The 20,061-nt window shown below is 37.5% G+C and overlaps 1 protein-coding gene across 4 annotated transcripts in view; it reads right to left on the bottom strand.

Moving 5' to 3' along the window:
* Positions 1-20,061, bottom strand: part of COL14A1 (collagen type XIV alpha 1 chain) — a 216,711-nt gene that overhangs the window by 84,174 nt on the left and 112,476 nt on the right. For all 4 annotated transcript variants that reach the window (XM_077847081.1, XM_077847080.1, XM_077847079.1 and 1 more), the window contains exons 24-32: positions 17,410-17,556; positions 13,346-13,402; positions 11,872-12,011; positions 8,696-8,819; positions 8,349-8,492; positions 7,335-7,499; positions 6,709-6,747; positions 6,433-6,571; positions 2,540-2,682 (exon numbers count right to left, since the gene is read on the bottom strand). In XM_077847081.1, coding sequence (XP_077703207.1) covers positions 2,540-2,682; positions 6,433-6,571; positions 6,709-6,747; positions 7,335-7,499; positions 8,349-8,492; positions 8,696-8,819; positions 11,872-12,011; positions 13,346-13,402; positions 17,410-17,556 — 1,098 coding nt within the window. The remainder of the gene's footprint in view (positions 1-2,539; positions 2,683-6,432; positions 6,572-6,708; positions 6,748-7,334; positions 7,500-8,348; positions 8,493-8,695; positions 8,820-11,871; positions 12,012-13,345; positions 13,403-17,409; positions 17,557-20,061) is intronic.

The following is a 20,061-nucleotide window of genomic DNA, read 5'->3' as shown; positions in this document are numbered from 1 at the left end:
ATCATTTTGAGAGGTTTCTTTCTTGTCAAGTCTCATGTGAAGATGGGGTTAGTTATGTATACTCTTTTAATCTACGCTTTCCCTTAGTTTCAGTATGTATGCAAAATGCTTTACAATATCATATTTAGTCATTGATTCATTTCCATGTACTAGAAAGTCCTTTTACAAATACTGGTTGGAGATAAGACTAAATACATTTTTTATCCAAGTATGTGAGTTAGCACCTAACAATAGCCACCAAATTTTGGTTACTAGCTTGACTGGAATCCTAAACAAAAAGGTATTTAGAAAACTTAATGACATTAACTGAAAATATGATGATCCTCTTAAATGGTCTTCATGTGTGACATCCAAGAACATGTGATTGAGAAGCTTTTTCACTGATTCCCCTCATCTTTCCAAACTCCAAACAATAGAATGTCCCAGGCTTCAGACCTATTCTCTTCTCCTTCCAGATTCAATCTCTAGATGATCTCACACAGCATCATGGCTTATATGCCACTTATATACAACTTGCAAATGTATGTCCCCATAGCAGAATTCTTCCCAATATATGCTGCTGCAAATCTGGAATTTTTTTCTGGGATATGAAATAGGCATTGTGATATTGCAATTTATAAGAAATATATATATGGTCATTCAAATATATATGAAAAATATATATTTGGTCTTGGTCTATGGTTCCTGGCTCACAGCTCCCAAAACACTTGGAATTTTCTGTGATAAGAGCTATTAAGATGTTTCTTGTTACATTACTGAAGTAACTTTCAGAAAACCGTAAGGTAACCTAAGGATGGAAGGCTGGTTGTCAAGAGAAACAACCGTGTGATGAGAGGGCTGGTACATTCAATTCCACTTTTTTCTCCCACCACTAAGGAGTGCCTAGAGATTGAGTTCAATTGCCAATAGCCAATAATTTAATAAATCATGCCTACATAATGAAGCCTCAATAAAACCCAATGGATGGGGTTCAGAGAGCTTTTAGGTTGCTGAATACAAGGTGAATATTTGCCTGGAGAGGATATGGACCCTCTGTGCCTCTTCCCACATACCTTGTCTTATGCATCTCTTCCATCTTGCTGTTTCTAAGTTATATCTTTTTATAATAAAGTAGTAATCTAGCAAGCAAAATGTTTCTTTAAGTTCTGTGAGCCATTCTAGCAAATTAATCAAACCCAAAGAAGAGCTTGTAGGGTTGATGATTGATTTTTTTTTTTTTTATAAAATCTCTGATTTATAACTAGTCAATCAGAAACACAGGTAGTGGGGGTGGGGGAACAGTCTTATGACACTGAACCCTTACATAGGGCATCTGATGCTATCTCTGGATACATAGTATTAAAACTGAGTTGAATTCTCAGCATCCTCCTGATATCTGAGAACTGCTTGGTGTTAGGTGTAAAATTTCCACTCTCCTCATATCCCCAACACACACATTGGAATTGGGTTAAGGAACCCAAAAGAAAAATCTTATACTTATCATATCCATGTGCAAAAAATGATTCTGGGCTGGGGAGGAGGATCTACTGCTGTACAGCTAATAAATCATAATGGATTAACAAGTGCTCCAGACAAAAAAAAAAAAAAAAAAAGATTCTGGTTTTACCCCTCCCAGTGACCTTCCCAACTCCCCCAATCATCAATTTTGTTCTTCCTGCAATCCTTACTATCCCAGTAATTGTCTCTTTCTGCCTTGCCCACTACTGAATCCCAGAGCCTCGTGCTGGCACATAGTAGAAAGTCAGTGAATATGTGTTAAAAGGACGAGTGGATGAATGGATGAAACAACTGTTACATAATTTATTGCTAGTATTTACTCATGGCTTAAGATAAATGAGTTACTCTACAATATATAATTGACCCTTGAATAAACGTGGGGTTGAAAATCCACATGTAACTTCTGACTTCCAAAAAACTTAACTACTAATAACCTATTGTTGACCAGAAGCCTTACTTATAAACAGTTGATCAACATATATTCTGTATATTATAGGCATAATGTATTATATTCTTACAATAAAGCAGGCTAGGGAAAAATATTATTAAGAAAATTATAAGGAAAATTAATTTATAATATTTTACTACATTTATCAAGAAAAAAAGCCTTGTAGAAGTGGACTCATGCATTTCAAACCCAGGTTGTTCAAGGGTCTATGGTACACAAAACAGGCAAGATGGCATGCCATAATCAGAGAAGGACAAACATTATATGGTCTCATTCATTTGGGGAATATAAAAGTTAGTGAAAGGGAATAAAAGCAAAGGAGAGAAAATGAGTGAAAATATCAGTGAGGGTGACAAAACATGAGAGACACCTAACTCTGGGAAACGAACAAGGGGTAGTGGAAAGGGAGGTGGGCGGGGGATTGGGGTGACTGGATGATGGGCACTGAGGGGGGCACTTGGCGGGATGAATACTGGGTGTTATGCTAGATGTTGGCAAATTGAACTCCAATAAAAAATTTTTTTAAAAAGATGGCATGCCATATACATTACTCATTACTCATACATGTATATGCAAATACATAAATATACTTACTATCTAAAATGACTCCAACCAGTGGGTCAGAATTTTTATTTAAAATCTCCCAAAGAGCAAATGGCTCTTCTGGAGTGTCAGGAAGAATCCGGAATAGAAAACTCATTGTGTAGTCAGAGGGCAGTCCTTCTGGATGCAAATATCTGAAAAATGGAAAGAAAATAACATTTTCTTGCATCCCTTTCAAAAAGTTATTTATCTGTTTATAAAAGCAAATATGTTTTAATTATATAAGATTTGGAAAAACAGAAAAAAACACAGAGAACTGTTAATCCCATCCATAGGTGGCCACTGTTTTGATGTGGTACATTTACCTTCAGTTTTTCAAGGATTCTGTAAGTATTTCTCCAATCTGTATAATGTTGCCCCTTCTCTTTTCTTAGCACCATTTACCACACAGTTTATATTTCCTTAAATATTTTTTTAAAATATGATATTTAATGTCTGCACAAACTTTTCTTGTCTGGCTATTCCATAACTTGTCTAACTGGTCATTTCTTATCAAACATTTAAGTCATCTCAAAAGTTTTGGTATTATAAATAATATTTACCTACAGTCTTTTTGTAAAACTTAAGACATTGTCACTTTCTACTATAGGTTGTAGTTAGTTGCATTCCTGTCCATGCTTCTTGCTGGGATGCAACATCTAGATCTACCTTCAAGAGTTAAGAATAATACTCTTCCTGTTGCTGGGAGTGCTGTAGGTAGACAGCTCTCAAATGCCAACTCCCTTCAGAGACTGCCTTAGCAGAAGGAAGGACCCTCCCCAGGTCATGCCAACTTTTTTTATGGCACCTGTTTTCAATGACTGGTCTTTGGGGACATATGAGGACCAGAGCCTTTCATTCCAATGGAGGTAGCTCCATTTTTCAGAACTCCTCTATGTTCACCAATGGAGATTTTCAGTGAGATTGCTTCACAGCTTGACTTTTCTCCTTTGTCTCCTCTCATGTCCTTCCATTACTTTCCATGAGAGCATGTCCACATCAACCTCCTTGAACCCTCATCTCCACACCTGGATCTGCCTCTGGGGAACCAAACCTGTTACACCATCTTATCTCTCTCTAACAATTAAGTGGATCACTGATGTACTTTTAAATTTTTTCTCAAAGCAATAAATATAGGCCTTTACATATGTAGGAGCCCTAATTAATAGTTATTAAGTGGTTAGATTTGTGAATATGAGACCTCAGCATTAATTTGAAAATGAGATTTTGGTTTGCATGGATAAAAATCTTTCATTCATTTTATTTATATATTAGTTCATTCATTCATTTGTTCATTCAACTAACATTTATTGTGTCCCTACTATGTGCCAGATGTTGTAATAGGACTTAAGATACATCAGTGAGTAAAACCAGCAAAGCACCTATCCTTGTAGAAGCACTTATATTCCAGCAGGGTGAATTATACAGTGTGTTAGAGGTAAGCATGCCATAGAAAAACAACAACAACAAGAAAAATAAAACAGTTTAATGGGGATTGGGAATGCTAGAATGTATTATTTTGCAATGTTAATTAAAGTCATCACCACTGGCTTCACTTAGAAGGCTCACTGAGGTTACATCTGAAGAAAACCTCCAAAAAGAAAAACATCCAGCTAGCCCAAAGACACCAAAGTGGAGTGTGCCTGGTATATATGGAGAATGGACTGAAGAAGACAGGAGGTAAAGTCAAAGAGGTAATAGGTACTCAGATAATGTAGAGCCTATGGGCCATTCAGTAGTTTTGACTTTTAATGCAAGGGGAATGGGGAATCATTGCAGATTTTGGAGTGACATAATGTACATTTTGAAAAAATCACTCTGACTGCTACTTGGAGAATAGACTCTGGGAAGGCAAGGGTTGTCGGAGCAGGAAGAAGCCTGCTTCAATGAGCCTGGGAAGAGATGACAGCGCCTGCTTCAATGAGCCTGGGAAGAGATGACAGCGCCCCATATGGGGTGAAGGCAGTGGAGATGGTGAGAAGGCACAGATGACAGGATTTCTTGGTAAAGTGGATGTGGGATATGAGGGAAGAGTCAAAATTTTTTGCCTGAGAAACAAACTAGTTAGATGTAGTGATCATTAAGATTGAAAAGGTTGTAAGCGAAGCCAGTTCTGGAGCGAAGGTCAGATGGTCTTGAAATGCAGAGTCTGAAATGCCCATTTAGATATCTTGAGTGAGATGTCTAGTATGCAATTAGATATGCTAGTCCAAATATGGGGGAAGGGGTCTGGACTAGAAATATAAATTTAGGAGTCACTGGCATATAGACAATGCTGAACACCTCTCAAAAGATTGCTAAGGAATAGGTATAGACAGAGAAAATGAGAATGTCAAGGATCCTCCAGCATGAAGAAGTGGAGGTGAGAAGAGGCAGCAGTGAAAAGAACAGCTGGCAATGTAGGCAGAGCTCAAAAAAGTGTGTCCCAGAAGCCCAGTAAGGAGAGTGAATCCAGGAGGAGGAAGTAAGTAACTGTGTCAGATACTTATACTGGTGGAGTCAGAGGAGGCCTGGGAACTGGTGAATGGATTTAGCAAAGGTAGATGGTATTCACTGGATGAGCCATTTCAGTGGGGTAGAAAGGATTTTCCCTTAGGCAATTCTCATTTTTGGCCAGGCCTCCACAGAGGATTTCTTTTAAGATTTTATTTCTTTATTTGTGAGAGAGACAGAGAAAGCACGAGTGGGGTGAGAAACAGAGGAAGAAGCAGACTCCCCACTAATTAGGAAGCCCAATGCAGGTTGATCCTGGAACTCCAGGATCATGACATGAGTCGAAGGCAGATGTTTAACTGACTGAGCCACCCAGGTGCTCCCACGGAGTGTTTTTCAAATACCCATTTTAATATTCAACCCTAAACTCTGAAAAAAGAAGCTCTCCTAAAAAGTAACACCAGATGTTGGCTTTATCTAAAAGCACATAAATTCTATAGGTCAAAGGCATTTATAACAATTTTCCGGAAAATGAAGCTACACTTACAACAGCAAATATTTTACATTATTAATAGAGGTCTGCTTATTTCAAATATTATCCTCCTAAATGAAGCACAATAAAATAATCTGGGTAGTACTGAAATAAGCTAGAATTTAATAAACAATATTTTCGAAGAAGATAGGAAAGCAATTTGTGTATAATTTGCATAGATGAATTTAATACTCTAATATGATCTCCCCCATTTGTTCATGCACATGTGCACACTACATCACAATCTGGGCACTGAAAATGTTTCACACTGGAATGGAAAATAGCAGATAACATCTTGAGAGATGATCCCTTGAACCAGAAATTTGCTGTAAATGGGCCCAGGAATCCCTATGTACATCACAACTGTAAAGCGAGTAGACAGTGTGGTTTGTACATAAACTCAATACTACTCTTCAACTATATGGAGTCGCTGTTATGACTTCTCAAAGATGACTTCTTTGACTTTGTCAAAGAAAAATGAGCTGAATTCATGGCACTAGCATGAAACGGCTCAGGGTGTGGGCTCCGGGGCCTGATTGCCAGATGCAAGTCCCAGCATTTTCGCTAAGCAACCATGTGATCTCACTTGAGTCATTTAGCTTCTTTGTGCTTTAGTTTCATTATTTGTAGAATTGAGATAATAACTGAATCTAACTCACAGAGCTGTTTGGAGCTTTGAGTGAGTTTATATATATAAGCACTTAGAACAATGCTACGTAAGTATCAACTGTCTTTATATATTTTTCAGACTAACAGATAAAGTTAAGCAAGCATTTTGCATGAGTCCAGTGTTTCTAAAACAAAGAAATCTAATAATTTGCTCTTATCATCACGGAAAATCCTACTGGGAACTATTACAGCATATTTCAAGCTGACATCATTTTCACATTGAGATATAATAACAAATGATTGGCTTTAATATCTTGCAATGGAAACATACTTGGTTGGCTGGGAAACCAGGGCATCTTTATGAATTCGGTAACAGGGATACACATTGAAGGTACCGGGCTCCATGGAAACCCCTTCCACAGATGAAAAATCCTTTTCGACCAAACCAAACATTTCCATCATCTTAAATCCTAAAGAGAGAGAGGGAGAGAATAGGCATTTTAGGATTTTAAATTTCAAAATTAGTCTTTTAAAGATAGAAAAAACAATCTGGACCCCAAATGGGAGTTAATATGTTTGTATTTGGAAAAAGTATGATAATGCATACCTGCAAGGTCAGTGCCATCCTTGTACAACAGTGGGCAGGCTAGGAAAAAAATAAACAATATAAAACCCTAATTTAGATATTTTCCAAACATATTTTTTCCCTATCCTGAGAACAGGAAGCTAACATAATCTTTGCGGAAGTCAATTGTGAAGGGAATTCAAACCAGATGTGGCTATGGTTTTTTGTGGATTCCTAAAGACTGAAATGCTCTCACTTGGCTTCTTACAACCAAAAGGACATGGCTTCCTTCTCCTCTTGCAGGTCTATTAAAAATCGATGGTGGTCTCTTGAGAGCATGTGTTGGGAGAAGTCTCACTTCTAATGTGTTACCCTGATGAGCAGTCTTACTAGATTTTGAAAACCATTTGCTACAGCTGTTTCGGGAGAGTTGCTTTCAGACATAGGCTCTCATCTCATTAGGGAAAGTATCCACCTAAAACTCTACATGGGGGAGAGCGGAGGTTTATTTCCAAATACTCAAAACCACAAAACTTAATGTCTGCATAATAAACAGCTCTGCAAGTCCATATTCTTTTCTCAGATCAAGATGGGACTCATTATTTAACTGGTATGAAATATTTCAGCCATTAAGCAACATGAGTAAGTACAAATTCCAAAGAACTAACTTGCTGATGCGGTTTCGCAGACAAAAGTAATCAACTCATCTTCAATTTTCTTAAAGGCGTCAAAGTCATCCACAAAGAAGACGTGCCGTGAACTGGGCTTGCTGCCAATGCTAACCAACTCTGAATAATCTGCATCAGCCACACCGACTGCAAAGATGCTGTAGCCTGTGGCAGGAGGGGGAGAGATTTTTGATTGTTTTAAACTGTACAAAATACAAATAATGCAATGTAAGACACGTCCCAGTGTTTAAAATGTGTTTATGAAGAAGGCCTGGTTGGGGGGATGGATAATTCATTTTTTACAGTCCACCAGAATTCTGCATATCCATATGCCACTATATGATACTTATTCCATCATCCCCTAAGCAATTTTCCATTTTAAAGAAACTCAAGGTGGTCAATGCCCCAATCAGTGCTTGAGACAAAATAGTTGCCATTGAAGGAGCATCTGTATGCTACATATTTCTAATAATTATTTTAAGATTTATGGGATGAAATGGAATTGAGACAGAGAAACTTATCTCAGGTGTTTTTTTTTTTTTTTTTTTACATGTAATACCTGAGATATTAATCGACTAGCAACCTAAGGTGGGTCATGATTCCATTCTTGGCAAATAAATAATAAACTACTATTCGCCAGACAGGTCTTAAAAATGGAATCTTCATGAAAATCCTATGAGAATCTCCATTTTAAAGATGAGAAGGCTGAGGAGTTTGAGGAGTTTCCATGATCAGGTTCCCTCCCTGACCCTGCATATTGGTCCTTTGCACAGTTTTGCACTTAATTGATGCTCTCTCTTACATAAAGTGCCCTATATGTAACAAAAGTATTAGAGAAAATGTAGCAAAATATTGGATTTGTAACTTGGAATGTTTTTAAAAATTTGCATCATCTAGTTAATATTAAGAAAGATTTAGATTAAATATTAAGAAAGAGAAACAATTAAGTCGTTCAGATGTGGCCTATAAATTTGTATTCAGAAAACGATGGCAACATTACTATCGGTGGCTTACCATTTGACTGCATCTCCCCGGAGATTTTGTTCACATCATCTTGTGACCTGCCATCAGTTATAACCACAATGACCTTCGGGATGCCCCTTCTGGTCCCTGACTCTGCCGTGAACAAACTATCTCGGACATGCTTGATTGCTTTTCCTGAAACAAAGGAAGGCAACTGTTCAATTTCATTCTTTTCCTTGTTTGTTTCACTGGGGAAGAGAGGGTGGGAGTGAAGTTCTTAGATGGGTGAAAAATCTTTTTAGAAAATCTCTCTCTATTACTATGCCTCCAAAAAAGTCATTTCAGTAATTACTAATAATGAATTACTTTTGGATTTTTGCCGAGTTTTGTTGTCTTACCTGTTTTTGTATTTCCCCCTTTGTATGAAATATGTTTAATTGCATCAAGAAGGGTCTCTTTGGTGTTGTATGCATTTAGTTTAAATTCTGTTCTGGGGTCATCAGTGAACTGAACCATTGCAACCTGGAGAGAGACAACGTATTTGTTTTCATATATATAGAGACTTCCTCTGGGCCAGAGAGCACAGACAATGGTATGATCACACTACATTTTTAATTTCTTTTTTAACCCAAACCACAATTTCTTTGGCTTAAAATTTCACACAGGTTACAGAGCAAATCTGACAGCACATCAAATGGCATTTTTGTTCTCTAAGTATTTTTCAGGAAGCAGTTTATTTTTAAAAACTTCTCTCAGTCTCATAAAAATCTTTCACTAAAGTATGTAAGCCTTTTGCCACCTCGTTTGACAGATGGAAAAAATGTAGCCTTATAATTTGGCAAAGGTCAGAGAATCAGAGGTGGATTCTTTACAAGGATGTCCTCCTGAAACAAACCTGTGAAGTAATTACTACTCTTCCATGTTTTATACAAAAGAAAATGGAGGCACTTAGAGTCACGTACTTTGGACAATATCCCAAGAGTAGAGCCCACAGTTGAAGCCAAGTAAATCCTACTTCAAAATCTGTGTTTTCTTTTTTTTCTTTTTCTTCTTCTTTTTTTTTTTTTTAAGATTTCATTGATTGTGGTTAATTTAGAAAGCAAGTGGGGGAGGGGTAGAGGGAGAGACAGTCTCAAGCAGACTCCCTGCTGAGCATGGAGCCTGCCCTAGGGCTCAATCTCAACATCCTGAGATCATGACTTGAGCTGAAATCAAGAGTAGAACATTTAACTTGTTGAGCCACCCGAGTACTCCCAAAATCTGTGTCCTTAACCACTGTGATAAAAACCTTCTTGGCTTCATTTCCTATTGTTTGCTTTTATTTCAGTGGAATTTGGGGGGCCATCTTTAATTTATTGGGCTTTTCTTTCTTTTTTTGTTTTTTCAGCACAGTCATGGAGGGAATAAATACAGCATCTTCAAAGTGTTTCCCTTGTGTGAGCCTTCGGCTGCTACCCACTTATCAGGGCCACTGCTACACATCTCACCATCTCTAGGAGCCACATCTGACCCCTCTATCCAAAACAAATTTCTCCTTCCACAAAATGCCTCAGCACTTTATGAATTTTCCCTTATGGTTCTCCTTACATCCAAATTTTCTCAGCCATTCCTCCATGACACATTCCAAAACGGCTCCTATCCATGAATCTCCTTGCTACCACCCATGCCCAGGCCTCCAACTCATCTCTTTGTTGGACTATGGTCTCTCTGCTTCCACTCTTATCTGTGTTACTATTCACACTCCACAAAACAGTCAGAATGACCTTTTTTAAAAAATTTTTATTTATTTATTCATGAGAGAGAGAGAGAGAGGCAGAGACACAGGCATAAGGAGAAGCAGGCTCTATGCAGGGAGCCTGATGTGGGACTCGATCCTGGGACTCCGGGATCACACCCTGGGCTGAGCAGGTGCTCAACCACTGAGCTACCCAGGGATCCCAGAATGACCTTTTTAAAAAAGCAAATTAGATCTTCCCTCCTCAAAACTTTCCAGTGGCAGGGGCGCTTGGGTGGCTCAGTCGGTTGAGTGCCTAACTTTTAGTTTCTGCTCAGGTCAGGATGTCAGAGTCATGAGATCAGGCCTGTATGGGCTCTGGGCTCAGCGGGGAGTCTGCTTGAGATTCTCTGCCTCTGCTATTCCCTTCACTCAAGCACACACACACACATACACAGTCTCTCTCTCTCTAAAACATAAATGAATCTTTTAAAAAAAAAAAAAAAAAAAGGGATCCCTGGGTGGCGCAGCGGTTTGGCGCCTGTCTTTGGCCCAGGGCGCGATCCTGGAGGCCCGGGATCGAATCCCACGTCGGGCTTCCGGTGCATGGAGCCTGCTTCTCCCTCTGCCTGTGTCTCTGCCTCTCTCTCTCTCACTGTGTGCCTATCATAAATAAATAAAAAATTAAAAAAAAAAATTAAAAAAAAAAAAAAAAAAAAGCCTTCCCAATGGCTTCCCACTGCAATTATGATCACATCAACTCCTTCAATGGTTCATAGCAGTCAAGATGGTCTGGCTTTTTTTTCTTCTGCCTCTTTTCCTACTCTCCACATGCTCATCCACTATGTTCTAGCCACAAGTTTTGGCACCTGAAGCCTCAAAACTCATTTTCATTTTGGGCCCCTCGCACTTACTATCTTCCTTTTCTGGAAATTCTACACTTAGCATTCTCTGCATCATTAGTATCTCAATTCAAAGATCACCTTCTCAAAGAGGGCTTTTTTGACCACACAATTTAAAATAACCCCACACACAAATTAAAATAACTTTTAGCTAATTTAAAATCATATAACTGTTTTAAGTAGGTTGCATCCCTACCCTGTGAATTTATTTGTTGCCTATTTTACATCTGTCTCTCATCCTCATCCTCTCCCTGCCTTTAGTATTATGAGCACTCTGAAACTGGGAACATTGTCATCACCATTATGACAGTGCTCTACTTGACCAGAATAAATCCTCAATAAATATTTACCTGATTGAATGGATAAATTAGATTTATGTTTTATGTGCTACTTGATCTACAGGAATTTATGGCCACAACCTTTCTCTTTCAAGATTTTAATGTCCTGGGGCACCTGGGTGGCTCAGTCAGTTAAGCATCTGCCTTCCACTCAGGTTATGATCCCAGGGTCCTGGGACTGAGCCCAAATCAGGCTTCCTGCTCAGCAAGGAGTTCACTTCTCCCTTTCCCTCTGCCCCTCCCCACCGCTTGTGCTCTCTCTCTCTGTCAAATGAATAAACAAAAAAAAATTTTTAAGATTTTAATGTCCTTGAAGGCAGGGGCAATATTAGGTGTATCCTTAAAGGAGCTGCTCTGTCATAGTACATAAAAGAAACATATACTGATGTGGCTGTTCTAACCTTTCTTAGTTTTCTGAACTTAACAGCTTTTAAGAATTAACCTCTTCTCAAGTTTTGTCATGCATCAGTAAGCTGCCTCCAAACCCAGACTTATCTATCCTCTCATCTAGCGGTCAGATCTCATCCCTATATTACCCATATCAGCTGACAAGTATCCATAACAATAGCTTGGAATAATTTTTTAATGCACAGAGTAAACTAAAGATTGTTCAGCCTTACTTGAGTTCCATCTGCACCAATCTTGTTCAGGGCTCCAACAGTGCTATACAGAAAGTTAATGATCTTATTGAAATTTTCATCTCCAATACTCCAGGATCCATCCACCATAAATACCAGGTCTGCCTTGGCAGCACGACATACTGAAGACCAAGAATAAATTTTGAATTAGAGACAAGAATAAAACATAGTAGTTATTACAACCAACAAAGTAGATGATGGTTTCCTTCTGGTAACTGCAGCTGTTTCCCAAAGGAAAGGTATAACTCATATTCCCAACTCTTACTCATTATACCTCCTGACAAGCATTTCCTTCTCATAGTCAACTTTCTATTCACAACTGGAAGCTTTTCTCAAACATGTGGAATTAGAGAGGAAGAAAAAAATCCACCAATCTCAGCCCCCCAAGACAGAAAATGAAAGAATAGAAAAATGAGCCACTTATTAGAAGAGAGTCCAAGCTACTACTCTAGGTATCCTATTCTCTGCTTATTAAGTCAGTAACTTCAGAGAGATTCAAATTCAGAAGGAAGGCACAGGACACAGTGGAAGCAGATTAATCTCCAACCTGATATGCATGATACTGCTGATACCATAAGCAAACTTCCAGCTTTGCTCTCAAATTCTGTTTCTGCCTTTCTGCCGCCAATTGGTACTTGTCAAGAAATGTACACTAATGCTACCCTGGGGAGACTATTATCAGTAGTTATTACTGATACCAACATAACAAGCAAAAACCACATGAACAAAACGCACCCCACCAAAAGCATTTTTCAGTAGTCCTTTGTTGGTGCCCTGTGTTGTTTCAGATTATCTATGCCTGTCTTCCCCTCATTAGGGTGTATCATTGTGGTTGATTCTGTTTTATGATGAAACAAACAATTTACTCTTCAATAATATGAATCTTTTAATCTTAGGCCAGTTGCACACAAATATGCTCTGAGATAATATTGCCTTTCTCCCTTTTTTAGGAAAAAAATACACTTGGTTTTTATTTTATTAAGCACAACTTTATCCCTTAATGCTATTTATAATACAGAATAAACCATCTCCAGGTGAGGTAATACTCCAGGAACAATAAGGATCTGGTAAGGTTGTTTTTCTTAGTTCTGAGATTTATAAAGTCTTACAAATTTGTGGTCTGAATTTAAAGCTGAAATGGATCACAAGATCTGCTAATTATAAGCTTATGAAAGAAAACCTGGTCCGCTGTATCCAAGGACAAATTAAATCAAGATCAGATGTCAACTTTGAAATGAGAGCGAAATCTATTTGAAAATATACTCAAAACGAAAATTTTATTTAATAAATCAGAGGAAAAAATACACTAAAATGCATGAAGGAATTACCTCTGGGATATGAAATTCTTTTCAATTTTCTTCTTTGTACCCTTTTCTACTTTTTAATGTTTGTTTAAAAAACAAAACCAACAGAAACTCTAAACCTAAAATTACAGCATTATCATCTTATTTTTTACCTTCCTTCGCTGGTGGAATGGTCGGAGGAAAAGTAGGTGGTTGAGTAGGAAGTGATTCTGTAAAGTAGAGGGAAAAAGAACATTGATTAGCCATCACATCTGTGGTGACAAGAGGGAGGTCATGGAGTAATAATTCTTCAGGAAAGTCAATGATTTTCACCATTGTCTTCTTGGAGAATTCAGTGAATCTGGGGACTACTATAAATCAGCCACAGCCTGTGAAAACTCGCTCCAGCCACCCCCTAAAACTCACACTGAAGGCCTGAAATGCCATTTTGCCACAATTCAGTTTGCCCAGCAGGAGTCCATGCAATCAAAGTGTCAACTACAAAGTGGTTCTAATGCTGATTTAAGGCAAGAGTCTTGCCAATTCATTTCAGATTAGTCTTTGGCTGCTTTCACACATACAATAAACTTCATTTCCATTCTGCCTAAGGACTGACCATCAATCCTTGTTCAATAGCACCTTCTCCCCTTCTCACCCTGCATCCACAGGATGTGGTGCCCAGTGGAACCTAGCTTGCTCTCTGTTCTGCTCAGACTGTGTCTGGAAAACTTTCAGTTTTGAGGACCAAATGTCAGGACACTGGGAGGCTATCATGTGTCCAGATCAGTTCAAACTGGATGATGAGGGATGAGAAGTCCAGGTAATATGCAAAATAGGATTGGCTAAAGGAATGGGAGATAGTTACGTGACAGTGGTGACTATCATAGCAGTTCATGTAGCAAAGAGCAAGGAAATTATGGCATCATTAGGTAAACATCCTAAATGTTACTATATTCTTTACTTATTCTTATTTGATGATAAAAATGTAAGAAAAACTGAGAAAATACTTTTTGTTATCTCAGTTTAATATGAGGAAAGCTCTCAACTAATCATAGTCATTCAACCTGGAGACTCGTAAAGCACCAAATATCTGGAAAGATCTAAGTTGAGGCTGACTAATTATATGTCAAGAATATTGTAAGGGGAATTCCTTCACTGACAGGAAGGTTTGAAGGTTTAATTGTAAGGTCTCTTCCAATTCTAAGAGGCAATGAGATGAAACTTTCTGAGTAAAATAATTCAATATTTAAAAAAATGAAGTAACTGTATATTTACTGAAATAAAAAAATGTTTGAGATTAATTAGTATGTGAGATGAAGTTAGTCACAAAATACCATGGTATGATCCCTTTGTGAAACAAAAAAATACATATGATATTTATATATATATGTATATGATATATATCAACATATCTGCATATGTCTATATAGCTATAGATTAGGTAGATAGATGATAGAGTAGAATTTCTTGAAGGAGACCAAGCTGGTACAAATAGATATTTCTGGGAAGGAAGGATAGGAAAACAGGGAGGTCAGCAAAGCACTTTTTACTTTCTACTGCATTATTAAGGATATATATATATCCTTTCTACTGCATTATTAAGGAGATATATATATATATATCAGTTTTATCTTTTAAAGGCAATTTTTGAAGCTAAAAAACACCAAAAGTAAAATAAAATAAAATAAAAATTGAGAAATCTTAATACCAAAACTAGGATTGTAAAATTTTCTTGAAAGTACCATAAAATGCTTCTAAAGCCAGATGTATTTATCTTAAAACCTATGGAAGTGCTGGATCATTTTTATAATTGTCCATGTTCTTTAATGTGGAAAACTGAGGCATATCCTAAGTCCTAAATTCCAAGAACCAAATTAATGAGAAGCAATGGTAGATAGGTCAATATGTCTGGGTAGAACACCTGGCCAAAGACTCTTTTGGGTAGGAAGAACCACAATGAATTGGTGACACACATTTATATTCTCTATGTGGCACACAGATGGTCCCTATCTTCAATGTGTGAGAGGCTGTCATAGAGAAGAGGAAGAAGTCTTGATCTGCACTGATTCAGAAGGTTAAACTAAATCCAGTGGGTAGAAGCTACAAGAAGACATCTCCAACATAAAGGAAGCATTTACATCAAACAGAGCTATCTAAATTAACCCTGGATTCGTAGTTATCACTGGTGGAGTTAAGGTTAGGGGATGTTGAAGTAGACCAGGGATTGAAAACTCAAATTTTTTTAAAGGTCAGGCAGGTAATGAAAATGAACGAAGAATTAGCCTAAACATCAACAAGTAGCAAACTTGAGAACACATACTGTGCAAAAGAGACAGCAGTTGGTCTCAGTAGATTTACACCATGGTATATGTATCCTGTGTTGTCAAATCTTTCGAACTTTCCTCAAATTCTTTAAAGCATGGGGGCAAAAAAAAAAACTATGGTTGAGAGAAAACCTCTCTCATGGTGATATCTTACCTATGGCCATTAGTTTGTAACTTCTAAGAAGATAGCCATGGTGATATCAAATACTTTTCAGTAAGATACAGGTAGAAATTTCCTCAACAGATTATCTTGGATCTTTACCATCACCACACGGGATAAGAAGGCAAGTGTTAAATTTTACTGCTGAGCAAAAAATGTTTAGAGATGTGGGACTGCCCAAGGCCTCAATGTTAGAAAGGGTCTCAACCAAGTCTGTTTGACTCTAAATCTTGTGCACTACCAGGCCGCCAGTAACTTCAAAATTATATGATCTCCTCTCCATAAAACAGAATTCTTTTTTTTTAAAGGCTTTACTTATTTATTTATTCATGAGAGACACAGAGAGAGGCAGAGACACAGGCAGAGGGAGAAGCAGGCTCCCTGTGGGAGCCCAATGAAGGACTCGATCCCAGGACTCTGGGATCACACCCTGAGCCAAAGGCAGATGCTCAACCACTGAGCTACCCAGGCATCCCTATAAAACAGAATTCTAATCAGCGACAAAAAGAAACATACTACTGATACATTCTACAATGTGAATAAATCTCAAAAACATATGCTAAGTGAAAGATGCCAGATGCATCTTTCAAATGTCCAGAAAAGGCAAATGTATAAGAAAGCAAAGAGCCTGGGGCTGAAGATGGGACAGAGATTGTGGATGAGTATGAAAGGTCCCTTTGGGTTGATGGATATATTCTAAAATTGGATCATGGTAATGACTATACAGCTCTTTAAATGTACTAACAATCACTGAGTAGTACACTTAGGTGAATTTTACGATGCATAGATTATACCTCAAAACTATATATGTGATATAAAATGTGGAATATTTTAGTATCATAAAATAAAATCTTCATATTAGAAAAAAAATTGGATGATTCCATTTATTACGCTTTCACTGTCTGTTTCTAAAGGTCACACGTTGCTACTGATTCCTTCCTACTTGTGCCAGACCAACTGAAAGATTTATACATAGACAGAACTTTCCAAATGTCAGATATACGATGGAGGGGCTACCAAGAAAACCCATCGCCCACCACCTATTCAGAAACAAATCCTCAGGGACTTTGAGTCTAAGTTCAAGATACTGAGTTAAGTACATAAATTTCCCAGAATTCACTACAATTAAAACCATTTTCATGTTTCTGGCCTTTACGTCAGGAATCCTTGATTAAAAGCCATTCCAAGAAGTTGACACTCTCCTTGGTCTTTAGAACATGTAAAAAGTGCTTTGTTTTAATTTTATACTTTGCCTTTCCCTTCAGTACATCAGATCTGTAGCCAACTTGGAAAAAGTGCAAGAGCCTCTTAAGTAGGCAATAACTTGAGGGTCAGCCATTTGGAACATCTTGGCTCCATTCCCACCTCATAGCTGTGGTAATATGCCATTGTTTGAATGTCAGGACCGGGTCCTTAAACTTCATTTCACACACTGCATACCACAAACGTTCCTTATGGATATAGATCACAATAAAGGTCATTGTTTCAAGCACTTTGCTATCTTATGGCCTTACAGTCCCTTGTGAAACATATGGAGGATGGAAAAAAAAAAACCCATACAGATGACATCAGTGGGCCACATGCAGTGAATTATGGGACTGGAGAAGAGGAAGAAAACTTGTATTACAGATATGCCTGGGCAGCAATAGCTAACATTTTTCTAAATGGAATAAAGCTTTTGAATCAAAACAGGATGCCTAAAATACTATTTGTCCACGGAGACAGGGATCAGGAGAGGACACATTTGACTTACGTGTTTTTTCCAGTATGCTCACACTGGGTCCCTCAATCTCCTGAAGCTTTGTGTAAACACTGATTTTATATTCTGAATCGGGCTGAAGTCCATAGAAGCAATGCCTGGTTGTCCCTCCGCTCACTGTGGATTCTTGCTTTTTTGTGTCTATAATAAAACAAAATGTACACACAGGAAACTTTTAAAAAGAGATAGATAATTTGCTTCGAAAATGCCTAATATGCATGGCCTAAACAGATAACTTCAGAATGAATTATACTTGTTTAGGTATTGTACCTTTTTCTAAAGAGTTAATACATCCACTGAGTTTTTTACAATTGAAAATCACATTTTCATATGCTCAAAAATGAGAATAAAAGACTCCTGAATCAACCCTTTAATGGAAAATTATTAGTATGTATAATGGTGTGTACACGTCGTAACTGATCTTTTGGACTGATGTGGAGGTGAGCACATTTACTTTTTAAAAATTGGAATATTCTTACACAGTCAACCAGTTACAAATTGATAAAAAGACACATACTCTTGGCCCCATACCACTTACTACTATTCAACAAGATGCTTTCCGGGCAGGATCCTAAAAATATAAGTATGCTGGGGCACCTGGCTGGCTCTGTCAGTAGAACGTGAGACTTAATCCTATCTAGGGTGGTGAGTTCAAGCCCCACATTGGGTGTGGAGCCTACTTAAAAAAAAATAAAAATAAAAATATAGGTATGGAGTTAGGAATTATAGAGGTCTAGGCAGTCCTTTTGCCTCTGGATGAAGAGATGTGCTTCCAGGGTCTCAGAAGCTTTATCCACAGGTCTAGATTATTTCCAGAACTGCATAAATGCAGGCAAGAGTTTGGAGTGGCACAGAGACAGCCAGGAAGTCCCCAGAATGCTCAATTTCCTTCCTCTCAGCCATGATTTCTAACTCATGATTTCTCTTAATGGCAATGAAGACTCCTAGGAAGCTCAGAGGAAGAAGGATCCACTCTGAAAATCATTTCCTAGTTTCAAAATCATAACTGAGTAAGCAAAACAGAGTGCTTCCATGGCTTAGGGCCCCACATTCTGTAGAACTCCCAACTCCTGGTTTCAAAGTTCTTTTTGTTCTACCAATAAGACAGCCATATACAGCCACCTCCACAAAGGATCTTCTTTCTTGTCTCTCCCATGGCAGAAGCACAGAGAACCTAGCAGATCCAATTTAACTGTTGACTACTTTCTTCATTCCTACAGGCCAGATGGCTTTGCCTTCCTGGGGAAATTAGTACTGGCTCTTGGGTCTGGAGTCCAGGGTAGCTAGAGTAATTATACTCATCATTTTCTGAAGGCTTACTATGTGCCAGGTTCTATGCTTTGTATTTAATGAAACAACAAGATGATAATAGCCAATCTTTAATGAGCATTTATCATGTGCCAGGCATTATTCTAAAGATTTTATGTGTATTGACTCATTTGATCCTTATAATGTTTACAATTATCCTCAATCTAAAGACAAGAAAGGCCAGAAAAGTTAGTAACTTAATCAAGTCCAGATGATAATAGTATAATTGAAATTAAATTCAGAACTCTAAATCACAGTCTCAGAGAACACTGCTTTAATTTCTATTAATATATCATAGAATAACAAAAGTTACACGTATGGTTTTTCTAAAGAAAGCAGTTTGAGAGCTGCTGAGAGCCTATGAAGTAAGCAAACTTGATAGCTGGCAGAGATTGGATGAGGATCCCTATGATTCAGTGCTTTCTCTCCCCACTGGACAAAGCTGCTTACTCTGGTGGTTTTAATTGCTGAAGGGTTCCAAATGGGTTTTCTTCATTGGTATATAGGTGTTTTTCTTTCTTTTCTTTTTTTTTTCTTTTTTACCACATGGATAATTGGTTAAAAGGAAGAATCACTGCTACCATGAAAAGAACAACTATTTAAAAAGATCTAGATTGAGCTTTATTTCAGCCATAGTTGTATCCGTCTATTTAATGTCTTATGTAGCTTTATTTCTAGGAATTTAAAAGCCTGTGTTATGACTGAATACGTTACATATATTATTTAGTGGTTAAAAAGAATTTCAAAATGTTCATTGCAGTTTCTTAAGTATAAACAAAATATAGAAAACTTAAAAACAAAGCAATACAAAATACAAAAAAATGTCAAATAGTAATTCTTCTATTTTGATTGTATAATACCTATTAAATTTCAATCTATATTTTAATATATTGGAACAAAACATACATCTATTATAATACACATGTATCAGAACAAATCTGATGTATGTCATTTAAAATTTGTCTATGCACAAAATCCTTTTTGAAAAATTTTAAAATAAGATTTTTAACAATATAAATTAAAGCAACTTGTTAAATGGAATTTGAAATGTATTTTTTATGATTGAGAATATAAAGGAGTTTCAAAAGTGAATTTTATGATATAATCTTTCATAATATATTTGTTCAGAATGAATTAAGGTCTACTTCAAAAATTTTCTTTTCACCGAGGCTCCTTTCACAGTTTGGCTATTGTGGACATTGCTGCTATAAACATCGGGGTGCAGGTGTCCTGGCGTTTCATTGCATCTGTATCTTTGGGGTAAATCCCCAACAGTGCAATTGCTGGGTTGTAGGCAGGTCTATTTTTAACTCTTTGAGGAACCTCCACACAGTTTTC

Source organism: Canis aureus, chromosome 14, assembly GCF_053574225.1.
Source record: "Canis aureus isolate CA01 chromosome 14, VMU_Caureus_v.1.0, whole genome shotgun sequence".
Lineage (NCBI taxonomy): Eukaryota > Metazoa > Chordata > Mammalia > Carnivora > Canidae > Canis > Canis aureus.
The sequence above is the reverse complement of the archived record's forward strand: the minus strand, read 5'-3'. Positions and strand labels throughout refer to the sequence as shown.